This window comes from Malania oleifera, chromosome 7, assembly GCF_029873635.1.
Source record: "Malania oleifera isolate guangnan ecotype guangnan chromosome 7, ASM2987363v1, whole genome shotgun sequence".
Lineage (NCBI taxonomy): Eukaryota > Viridiplantae > Streptophyta > Magnoliopsida > Santalales > Ximeniaceae > Malania > Malania oleifera.
In genome coordinates, this window is record NC_080423.1 from 30,521,472 (window position 1) to 30,534,540 (window position 13,069).

The 13,069-nt window shown below is 34.2% G+C and overlaps 1 protein-coding gene across 3 annotated transcripts in view; it reads left to right on the forward strand.

Moving 5' to 3' along the window:
* The first annotated feature begins 10,707 nt into the window (after positions 1–10,707).
* Positions 10,708–13,069, forward strand: part of LOC131160349 (pre-mRNA splicing factor SR-like 1) — a 31,108-nt gene continuing 28,746 nt past the window's right edge. For 2 of the 3 annotated variants that reach the window (XM_058115959.1, XM_058115960.1), the window contains exons 1-2: positions 10,708–10,864; positions 11,820–12,193. In XM_058115959.1, coding sequence (XP_057971942.1) covers positions 11,906–12,193 — 288 coding nt within the window. In that variant the 5' untranslated portion in view covers positions 10,708–10,864; positions 11,820–11,905. The remainder of the gene's footprint in view (positions 10,865–11,819; positions 12,194–13,069) is intronic. The other variant, XM_058115961.1, reaches the window with a different exon arrangement.

A 13,069-nucleotide genomic window follows, 5' to 3' on the forward strand; every position in this document is an offset into this window, starting at 1 on the left:
CCAACCTTACATTCCTACTTAAGTTTCCAAGTTCCAGTCTCTCAACTCAGAAATGAAACCATCGATGGATTTACCATGGTTTTCCTAAAATCGTCATTCCAAGAAAAACATAGAAGATCGTCAAAGGATTTCCACCTCTAAGCTTCCAGATCAAGACTTGCCTAATCTACCCATTCCTATGTTTAACTTATCTTAAACTATACTTTGGTAATTATCAACTGTCAAAGTCTGCAGAACCTAGCAAACCAAGGCTCTGATACCACCTGTAACACCCCGACCAGCCACGTGGGGCCCAAGGTGCTACTTTAGTGACGTCCATGTACCTGATCTCATATTCATTATAAAAATGCAGCGGAAATAAATGATACATTCTCCAAAACACATTACTAGAGTTCTAAACTACTAACATATATAACAGTCTTCCAATATCCATATTACAGACCATAATATAATACCAAAAATCATCTCAGCCCATACAACCCTATTACACAACCAGGGACTTTAAACATACTTAATTACATTAGAGTTCTTACAGAAACTCACAAAAATTGAAACTAGCTATCACCCTGCCTCGGAGCTTGCTAAGTTGTATCTCGAGATGGTCCTGAAAAGATAATTTGTACATTGGGGTGAGACATTTTTTAGTAAGGCAGATTAAGTTAATATCAGTGTGTGGCCAACGTGAGTTTTAGTGTATACAAAATATCATCAGTTGATAATTAACCACAGTTATAAAATCATTCTCCGACCACACACACACACACACACACACACAATTATTTATCATCGAAAGTTTCCGATGATAAGGGAGATTACACGCCCATACATATAGCTCCCCTCTGCTCTAATACGTTATGCAACCTAGTATGGCTACAATTGATACTTATCAGGGTATTCGCCTACTTAGCAACTCCTCGGGTAAAGAGTTTACCTCGCTATAAAATTTTATACATTTTAATTCATGTACAAATATTCACACCTTTACAGTTGAAAAATATGCATTTACTTCCTCAGTACAAACCAGTTCAATAAATAATAACACTGTTTACATAAATCAACAGATATGCGTAGAAGACACTCCCTGGGACTAACACACCATTTACTTTCCCCATGGTATTGGTTGTGCGGCCCAAAGGCTGGACTTATACCCTGAGGGATCAGCCTAGACACAGTCAAAGTAACCATTTGCAAGTACATCTGGAGGCATCCATAACAAAGTTACAGGTCCGCTAGTCTTACCACTTCCTGGCTCGGGTCCCCATGAAAGGTACTTCGTCCTTATGCAAGCTAAACGACGGAGACCACCCTACACCTCTTAGTACAGTGTGGTGCACCGATCTCAATATAATTCCCTAGCAACGGTGTCGTGCTCACAATACAACTGGTCCTCAGGGTTCTTAAACCATATCATGCAATTTCGGAAATAAAAACTGTAATATAAATCTCATTTCGTATAGAACCTGTCATTTAATAAAACTTGGCCCCTGACCGTTAAATAAAACCTAGCTCACAGCCATTAAATAAAACCCAGCCCTCGATCGTTAAATATAACTCGACCCCTGGCCATCAAGTAAAACCCGACCTGCAACCGTTAAATAAAACCCAGTATTTTGTAAAGGTAGTTCCAGTATATTTCACAAACAAATCAGTATTTTTCACAACCATGCCCTAATTCAGTTACACCATAACCCATACCAATTATTCACCTGCCACACAATTTCAATATTTGAATATAGCCATTTAAACAACCAAAAAAACACAGTTTGAAGTTTGTAAGATAAAACCTAATTTTCCACCATTCGTTTTATCCAAAATGTCATATCATATATCATAAATTTATAAAGAACGATTGGTTTTCCAAATAACCCTTGAGATCAAACATATATATAGCAATTTAATCGGTTCAACTTTAATAAAAGTCTGACTTAACTTAATCTCCTTACCTGTTTTCCCAAAGCTATGCTTGCAGGGATCCCAAAACTGCGCCTGCGACGCTCACACGAACCCTGAATTCATAAATCTTAGTTTAATCAACTCAACCGTAGGTAGAATACTATTTTAACATTCCCTAGGCCCACAAATTTCAAATAAATTATTAAACTCCCAAAAACATCAAATTTGCTTAATTCCCTAAATCTTACCCTAGCCTTGGAGTGGTGCTTGGAAAGCCCAGTTCAAAAATCTACTTCGTGAGACTTATAGAGAAACGCTCCTAGACCATCGTGGTGGTTTCTGATCGTCAGTTTGGTTAAAGATTTGGGAGAAATTGAGGAGAAAGAATAGGTTTACCTTATCTTAGGAGTGGTGCCTACGACGCTCCTATGATAAATTCACTCTAGTTAAAATGTCGGTGGCGGAGAATGGAACCCAGGGGTATTTTCTATTCTTCGATTGGTGCACATTTGGCCAAGAAAATCAAGGAGAGAGAGAGAGAAGGCGGAGAAGAAAGAGAGAGAGAGAGAGAGTGTGTGAAGAAATGTTCAGGGAGGGGGGGGGGCTCTCTATTCCTAATTGAATCAAAATTCAATTTCAATCAGGAAGCTTCTAGCTTCGTGATTGTTAGTTTATCTATATAATATATAATTATAATATTATATATATATATATATATATATATACACACACATATATATATATCTTATTACATTATTTATTTAATAAATTCAATTTAACAATATTTTATTAATTAATTAATTAATAATTAATTATTGTTATTATTATTATTATTATTCTACACTTCCACACATATTATTTTTTTTGGGCATTACATATAAATTGTGTGGTTGTGTCTCTAAGTGCAGGTAGCTGAAAGTTTGAGATTGAGAAAATTTTTAATTTAAGAGAGTACATTGATTAATCTTTTGCGGAAACCTTAAAGGGAGTACGTTGATTAATCGTTTGGGGAAATCATGGTTAAAAGGAAGTGCATCAATATTCATATATACATGGCTTTATTTAAACTCTAAGCCCTGTTTTGCAAACGCTGAATCAAGGAAGTGTTGCAGCTCATATAATTGGTTAAGTATCGCGTGGTTGAATGATTGGTTGATTGATTGTTATTGTTAAAGGTATTTGGCTTGTGTTAATATTGAGTGTGGATTGTGGTTGGTTTAATTAAAAATCAAATCATTCTTGTTTGTTTGCTAAACTTACAAACGATTGTGAATTTATAAAAATATTTAAAAGAAACTTTTAAAACCCAATTCACCCCACTATTGAGACTATACCTTAATTTTCAATTGTTATCAGAGCGGGGTTATAACAAATCTTAATTAAAAGCTATATAAAGATCTAAATGGCACACCTAGGCGTAGCTCCCTTTGCTGAGGGCCAATCCTCAACTAGGTCTCCTATCTTTTATGGACTTAACTATACTTATTGGAAACAAAGAATGAGAATCTACCTTCAAATCATGGACTTGAAAGTATGGAGGCTTGTCACACATGGTGATCGTATTCGTACCAAACTTGTAGATGGAAAAGAAGTTACCAAAGAAGAAAAAGACATGACCGAAATCGACCATAAGATGTTACATGTTAACTCAAGTTCTATAAATGCTTTATATTACACTCTTGACATAAATGAATTCAATAGGGTCATGGCATGCAAAACAACAAAAGAAATATGAGACAAACTAGAGATAACCTATGAAGGTACCGTTGATGTGAGAGATAATAGAATTGACATGCTTACCAACGAATATGAAGCTTTTAGGATGAATCCGGATGAATTTATTATAAATATGTATACTAGGTTCGCTCATATCATAACCTCCCTTAATGCTTTAGGAAAAACTTACTCTACTTATGAGATGATCCGAAAAATCCATAGAGGTCTTCCACTCATTTGGGAACCCAAAGTCATAGCTATAACAGAAGGAAGAAACCTTAAAAATACTTCACTGGATGAACTGATTGGATCTCTTCTTACCTATGATATGGCAATAAATGAAAGAAGTGGAAAATCTAAAGCCTAGGAATCCATTGCATTTAAAGCCTCAAACGAAAGCTCTAGTGATGAAGATGAAGAAGAGGTGGATGTAAATGAAATAGCTTTCATAATCAAGAAACTTGTAAAAATCCTTAGAAAGAAGAATAAATTTACAAGAAAAATCTGGAACTTAAAATTAGATGAAGATGAAGAAAAGGAAATCAGTAAGAAGAAAACAAAGACTGAACTTCCAACATGTTATAATTGTATGAAAGTTGGACACATAAAATCAAATTGTCCACAACTTAAGAAAGATTCCAAAAGGAAGAAGAAAAGGGCAATGAAAGCCACTACATGAGATAATATTAGTACAAGTAGTTCAGATAGTGAATCAAGTGACCAAGAGGTTGCTTGCTTTATGGCATGGAATGATGATGAAGAATAAAACTCCTCATCCAAATCATTTAATGATTATTATGATGATTCATCTAATAAATCTAATAATGAGAGTATGCCATCTTATGAAGAACTGCAAAAGGAACTATTCAAGGTTCATAAGATCCTAGTTAATATGACTAAACGATACACATCATTGAAAAATAAGAATGAAGATGTAATAAAAGAATTGGAATCTAAAAAACTTGCTGAAAGAGAAAAAGATTTAAAAATTAAGAGATTAGAAAGTAAGAATGAAAAGCTGATAAAAGAATTAGAAGATCTAAGATCCCAAACTTCCATTGATAATGAGATAGATCAATATATCTCTGAACTAGAGAACAAAATCAGCAAGATGTCTCAAGACCAAGTAAAGCTACAAGAGAAGAGTAAAAATACACAAGACTCAGAAATCAGTGATCTTAAAAGTAAAATTGAGGACCAAGCCAAAATTATCTATAATTTTACTAGAGGAAATGAGAATTTTGATAAAATGATTGGTGCACAAAGAATGTCCTTAAATAAAGAAGACATTGGATTTAATGGAGTTGAGAATACAAGGAAAAAAAACCTTTACATGGGGTATTTTACAAAAGCCTCCAAAGATTATGCTAGCACCTCTTCAAATGCTTACACACATACCACATGTTTTCTATGTAAGAAGAAAGGACACATTAAGTTTGAATGTCCATTAAAGAGAAAGGGTGTAAAAACTAGACAAGTTTGGAGAATAAAAGAAACATCGCTTGCTAATCCATCCAAACCCAAGGAAGTATGGGTACCTAGATAAAAAGGACTTCGAAGATATTAGGATTAGCTATTCATTTTTTTAAAAAAAAATAAGAAAACCACTTAATCCAATTTAATACAAGAATATTGAACTAGTTGAAATGAAGAAAACTTAAAGAAAAGCTCATGAGCTTATTTACAAACTATAATATTAAAACAAACAAATACAAAATATCATTGTTGGCAAAAAAAAAATCAAGAAAACTTGGACTGTTTGAAGCTTATCTTCAAAGATCAAGGAAGCCATATGCCTCAAAAGCCAATTTGAAAAGATACTTGAAGTTTGATAATATGATAAATCAAAAGAAGGAAGAGTTCATGTTGAGTAAAAAAGGAATTTTTAGAAAGTTGAGAGGGTCAGACGACTAAACCTAAAACCTCAGTCAACCGAACAAAAAAAAAAAGGGGGGGTCAGGCGCCTGAGCCTTCAGACCTCAGGCGATTGATGTGCTACTTCTTGCTGAAAAATTAATTTTATACATTGTCAGGCGAATGAGCCAAAACTTCAGGCGCCTGACCTGACGGGTCTTATATATTTTAAGTGCGAAAGCCCTAAACTTTTCAGACTCTAGGCTACTGACCTTTGTTCCATCACTTACCCGAGCCTCCTTCTCTTGATCTCCCTTAAATCTTAGCTCCAAATCCCTCAAATCAAAGTCTCCCAATCACTCTCCTACACCTTTTCCCACGATTTCTAGGGTTTCACTAGGCTGGATCGTTTGATCCTTCAATATCACGATGCCTCGCTCAAAAACTACAGCAAACCGAGGTCCTTCTTTAGGGAGAGATGATAATAACATAGAACAATGGCTCGAACTCCTCAATCGAAGCATTGATACCACTCTCATCTTTGTTCTACGGAACCAATTTTTGGTAAGGTCATAGATATCTTCTTTTTTGATTTAGAATTTTTGAAAATCCTGCCAATGTTTTGGAATATTGGTTGGAAGAATTTTGTAGCTTATCAATCCAAAGGCCTGTATCCAAACCTAGTGAAAATCTTCTATGCAAATATGATACATGGAGAAAATGTACTAATCAATGAAGTTAGGGGAAAGAAAATAGTTTTATCTCCACAAACTTTAGCTTATATTTTGCATGTTAGCCCAGGAGAATTTGAGTGTCCAGCATTTGCTCAAACATGGATTCTAGAGCAAGGTTTCACTCTCGAGGAATTCTTGCCACTAATTATGGTAGAGGAACCTATTTATTTTGGTCATCCTCCAATATACAAACAGTTGAATCTTCAAGTTCAAATACTTTAGAAAATTATCACAAACAATATCCTACCAAAAGCAGGATCATATGATCACCTCTCCTACGTAGATTGTTTTGTGTTATGGTGTCTGCTAAAAGGGAAGAAACTCGATCTATCTAACTTAATTCTAAAGTGGATGTGGGAAAAATTAGAGGTTATTTGAGTCACTCCTCCGTATGGTGGTATTCTAAACCTTCTCTTTGCTCACCTCAATGTTACTACCCCTACTGAATTGTTCATTAAGTGTACACGGTACGACCTTTTCAATTCCACAACCTTGAAACAAATGGGATATAAAAAGCATGAGCAGGGTTGGTTTTTGAAAGGAGGACAACCACAAAGGCCAGCAGCTATACCCCCTCCTCCTCTAGAACAGGAACAAGGACCTCCAGTTGACACTCCTTGGTTTGTACCCTTTCACCATGAATTCACTATGTTCAGCAGAGATATGTGTTCTGGTGTTCAGTCCCTTCAGGAGAATGTGTCCTCACTCCACACTACTTGCTCCTTACATGACCAACACCTTACAAGCATAAAGTAGTATAGGGCTAGCACATCTCAGAGTGTTGATCCCATGGATACCAGCTTTGCCCCTCATAATGATGCTTCATCTAATGAAGAATCTGAAGAAGGAAGTGAGGAGGGTGATGAAGAAGAAGCTGAAGCTGATGATGATAATGATGTTGATGATGATTGTTCTTTTTACTTATTGTGTTGTATTGCCATTATATCTATGGATCTTTTTTTTTTTGTTGCTTTGTTTGCTTTTTTTTTTTTTTTCTTTCTTTTCTTTTAAGTATGGCTTGTAACTCCCTTGGTTTTGACTTTTTGTATTGACTATATGCCTATGCTTTTTATGTCATACTCTAAGACTCTTTGTGACTATGCTCCTTATTTCTTTTTGCTTGATGACAAAAGGGGAGAGATATTTTAGAGAGCAAACATGAAAACATGAGTTTCATAGAGAGTATCTTAGAAAGCAAACATGAGAACATGAGAGCATGAATGACTTGACACAAGCATAAGCTATAAATATTTGAGATAATACTTTAAATAATGACTTGACAAATGATCTTAATACTAAGTATGCTAAAATTAGCTATAATACTATAATACTTGATTATGACTTATCGAGCTTTGAACGTACATTTGAATTCAACATTTTACATATTGTTTAAAGGTATGCTTATTGTAAGTGGGAGCCTTATCAAGGTTCTCATCTTTGCTCCTTATTTGTCATCATAAAAAATGGGGAGATAATTAGCTTAACATGACTTTTGAATCTTGTTTTGATGATAAAAAATAAAGGTTAATTTAACAAGTTGTTGGTTAAGTGATGATGTTTCAGGAAACCTAGTATGACAAAGTTCAAAAGGTTCAAAGAAATGAAAATTTAAGATCACAAGTACCATAAAGCTATACTTCATCAAAGTGATCAAAAGAAAAGCTCAAGAGAACTAAGATGTTCAAAACATGTGAAAGCTTAAAGAAGACTCAAGCTCAAGTCAAAGATGACTCAAAGCAAAAAAATACATGAAGACTTCAAGCTTAGAGAGTTTTTAAGTCTTTAGGAAGTCTTATGTAAATACTTCATTATAAATATCATTTTGAATGCTTTGAAGCTCATTAGGGGTTGATATGGACTTAGAGACCTTACTTTGAAAACCTTGGAAAATGCTTTTTAAATGTATTAAAGCAAGATGACTAAAGATTTTAAAAACAAACCTCAAAAACAGGTTTTATAACTGTTCAGGTGACTGAGCTTCAAACCTCAGGCGACTAAGCTTCAAACCTCAGGTGACTGAAGATTTTTCTGAACTAATTTTGAATAGGCAATGAAGGTTCAGGTGACTGACCCCTGAATCCTCAAGCGCTTGACCCTGTTTTAAACTGAAATTTTACATAGTGTTTAGAAGGTTTAGGCGATTGACCCCAAAGGGCTTAGGCAACTGGCCCTCGAACAGCTAGTTTTTTAAACATTTGTAAATTCAAATTTATGTTACTTGTGCCCCAAACTTTATATAAACTTGGGAAATACTCCATGTAACTTGGAAAACACGAATTAAACACTTTTTAAAGCCCATAAATATATGGTTTTTCAAATCAAATCAGTACTAAAAATTGAAAATCAGTTTTCAAGCCATATTACTCACTCTCTCTCAAAGCTCTCTTGCTCACATATTCTTATTGAGATTTTCTAAGATATATTGAGTCTCTGATCACTCTTTTCTAAGCTCAAACTTCTAAGTTACTGATTCATATCAAGAGAAGAATTTCGGTGATACATTCTTGAGCTTCAAATCTTATTCTCTTTGATATTTACTTTGAAGTATATTAGTGCTATAAATTGTACTAACCAACTCTATCTGAGAGCATCTCTTGTACACAATAATCTTTTCTTATTTCCTTGTTTTTTTTTTTTACAATTCAGGTTTATTGAATCGTTGTATCGAATGTGGGGTATCGCTTGGAGAGGGGGCTCCACCCTAATTGAAGGAAGGATTCTAACGGTTTGTTCCGCCCGTAAAGGAAAGCTATAATAGAATCCTTAGGTGGTCTTGCCTAAGGCGATGACGTAAGCTGGGTATAAGCCAAACCTCCTAAAAAACTAGGTCTCACTCTCTACCCTTACTCTTTAATTTTTCAGCATATATAAATTGTGTGGATGTGTTTCTAAGTGCAGATAGCTGAAAGTTTGAGATTGAGAAATCTTTTAATTTAAGAGAATACATTGATTAATCTTTTGCGGAAACTTTAAAGGGAGTACATTGATTAATCGTTTGCGGAAATCTTGGTTAAAAGGAAGTGCATCAATATTCATGTATACAGAGCTTTATTTAAACTTTAAGCTGAGTTCTGCAAACGTTGAATCAAGGAAGTGCTGCAGCTCATATAATTGGTTAAGTATCGTGGTTGAATGATTGGTTAATTGATTGTTATTGTTAAACGTATTTGGCTTGTGTTGATATTAAGTGTGGATTGTGGTTGGTTTAATTAAAAATCAAATCATTTTTGTGTGTTTGCTAAACTTACAAACGGTTGTGAATTTGTAAAAAGATTTAAAAGAAACTTTTAAAAACCCAATTCACCTCCCCTCTTGGGATTACACCTTAATTTCTATGTATGTTTATTTTTTTCATATAATTTCAAAAACACTTGTAATAATCTTTTGTTTCGATAAAAATAAATAAAATAAATTAAGTGAGAAATTTCACTTCACTCCTAAATCTCTCATTTGAATTCCAAAGAAATTTCATTGTACATTTAAATTTTTGACAAATTATTCTAAAATTTCAATATTTGGATAAATTTCAAATAATCCATTGAGATTTCAATGGAAATTATGCAAGATGGAAATCGACTACCATTTCAAATTTAAGGGTGACAGAAACCGAAAATTTGGACAGTTCCATAAAAATTTAAGACCATGCTTATTAGAAAAGTACTTTTTCAAAATTATTTTTTTTTGAGTGGAAAATAAGTAGTTTTTAAGAGTATTTTTCATTATTCCCAACTAACCTCCAATATCAATGTCCACATATTTGTTCATCTCCCATCATAGAAAATTTAATAGAAACCAAACAAACAATAAGCAATTCCAATTCTAATAAATCGGGCTTTAAAGGGACCATGCACTTGGAATAAAGTTTGACAGAGGGATAGATGACTGTCTGATAAAATTAATTTTAGAAATTGAAAAGCAAAACTATAGAAATTCAGTGGCGTGAGAGCTACGGAAAAAAAGATAGATTTTATTAAAATTCGAAGTGACATTTTCCTCTCGAATAGAGTGTTTTTTAGTAGTTTTTCCTATCTTACATGAAAGATAAGTTAGGAAATGAATGCTCACTCTTATGAAGGCTCCGGAAACGGATGCTCATTTCAAAGTTTTTTAACATTCACAATCCACAAAGGAACGATATTCTGATTAACCAAAGAAAAAAAAATTGAGATTGTACTTAGAATTCTATTGTTGACTCAATTCCTTCCAACCAAACAAGTAAAAAGTTTCACTGGATAAAATAAAAATATGTCTTGGTCCTCTTATCTTAAAAAAATTCATACTTCACCATCCTCTGAAAGTTGATTCATTAGAATGCTGTAATTTGTCATGCGTGGGGAGTAATAAATACTGTGCTAATTTGAAAATTCTCTTTATTGCTATTAGTAGGTTATGCTGGTTCATGATCCTCAATCCCCTTTGAACCAATCGGTTCGACTTCTACGACCCGTTTTCTCGGGGCTAAAATAGACCGGTTCTCTTTAACTATTTGGTTCCCGTTTGACGGCCAGCCGCACAATTTATCACTCTTTAGTTTTATTTTGTTTTTCTAGGGTTTATACGCGGCCTCCCAACCAGCTCCTACCATCCCGCTCACGCTCATACTCGTTTATCCGTATTGATTTGCTACAGATCTCGCTGCGAATTCGGGATATTTCTATCTCTTTCCAGTACGCTTTTTAATTCCTTCTGTTTTTAATTCTTTGTGTTGGATTTTCTTCGTTTTTTGGTTTTTTACTTGATTTGCAGTTGGCTGATTTATTTGGTTTCAAGTTCATTAATAAGTTCGCGTAGACATTTTTCTACGGTCTTAATGTACTGGAAGGAACCGTTCTTTTGCTGTTTTTTGTTGCCAGTTTCCGTCTCCTCTTTTTTTTTTTGGGGAGCATTTTGTGGGCCTTTTGAGTGATGCTTTGTACCGTATTTGAGAAAAATTTAAATGCAGCGCTTTTAATGAAAAAATGAAGAGTTAGGTTGGTAGTTTGCATCTGGTTGCCGACAAAATGTTAAAAAAGAAGAAAATTTAGGATTTTGAATGATAATGCTCATTAATTTGAATTGAAGAAAACATAATTTTCATTGTGGTTCATTTTTTGACAAGAAATATCCCATTAAAAGTACAATTCACCTGTCAGACGATTTTTTTCCTTAAGGACAATGGAATGCCAGAATGAGCTCTATTTAAGCTTCACTGCTAAATGTCCTTTTTAATGAATGGAGTGGTAATCCCGAAATTTTTTTCTTGAAAACTATTTTCCTTGCATTTTTTTTCATATGGGGAAAACAAATATGGCTTTGGATCATGTTTGTGAGCATTTTAGTAGTAGTCACCATAGGGACAAAGAACTGCATGTAACAATTCATTGCCACACTGACTACTAAGCCCATGAGAACTGTTTGTCTTTGTTGAGTGGAGTTGGGTCTTTTTTCAAGAAACAAAAAGAATTGGACAAAAAAAAAAAGTTCTATTTGTCTATTTCGTGGCAATTAACCAAAGAGATACGTGTATAAGTTTTCATTCATTCAATCTTTTTCACATGGTATTTAGTGTTTAAATGTATTATATTGCAGGATCAGTTCTTCATTTTACTCTTCTGATTCTCATCAGCTTCATATCTGATGCAGGGATGGAGTTGTGACACTTCGTCACACTGTATAATTTTGAAGTTTTGGTTCATAAATTTGTGCTTGTGCATATTTGATGATCCATTATGGAGATACAAACTTCAGGCAAACCAATTGATTCACTGTTAGAAAAGGTTCTTTGCATGAACATTCTTTCATCAGATTACTTCAAAGAGCTTTACAGATTGAAGACATACCATGAAGTGATTGATGAGATTTACCTTCAAGTTGATCATGTGGAACCATGGATGTCTGGAAACTGCCGGGGTCCGTCAACGGCATTTTGTCTTCTGTACAAGTTCTTTACAATGAAGCTCACTGTCAAGCAAATGCATGGGCTATTGAAGCACCCAGATTCTCCTTATATCAGAGCTGTGAGTGGAGCCTTTGCAAAACTCATTAACATTATTCCTATTGCTTTAATTTGTGATACTGCAGGGGGAAAAAAGGAAAATTCTGGGAGTGATTTTGTGTGCACATGTCTGCATGCATGTGTGTACGCATTATACATGGAGATGTATGTCGTGTTTGGACTTGAGGGATATCATCTTACTGAATACGTAGCTTACCAGAAAAAAAGTTATTGATTTGAAATGATAACATGTTACCGGCAACAAAAAATTCTTAAAAAAATTTGGAGGCCATTAGTTCAATTGTTGCAGGCCATGTAGAATTTATATCTTGAATTTATGCACTTGCCAAATGATTTTAATATGAAGTAGAGTATTATGTAAGTACTATGTTAGCAGATGTGGTCTGACGTCGCTTGAACACTTGTACAGTGAGCTGGTGGATTAGAGGCTTGTATGATTTCATAATGTCTTAAGAGGCACATAAATTTCATAATTCAGCTTAATAAGTCTATTTTTTCGATTTAAAAATATTTTGGTTGGCTATAGAGTGCAGAGCATTTATTCCGCTGTCAATATCTGATTGTTAATTTGTTATTGAACTAGAAATGAGGTCCAACATAAATTTTAAATATTAATTGTGAATTTGATGTGGTTTAATTTTTTTTCGGAGTTGGTTTTGTATGAGTGATGTTATTGGTGTAATCCCAAGAAGGGAGGGGGTGAATTAGATTTTTAAAATTTTTTAGGTCAGGTCTATTCAAATTCTATCCACAACTAGTATAACTCAACTTAGGGTCTTTTCTAAACAATTTCAATTCAACAGATGCAAAGACGTTTAGACAAGCTAGGCAGATAAGACAGTTCCAATATTTTCAAACAATCACAAATATGTATCTA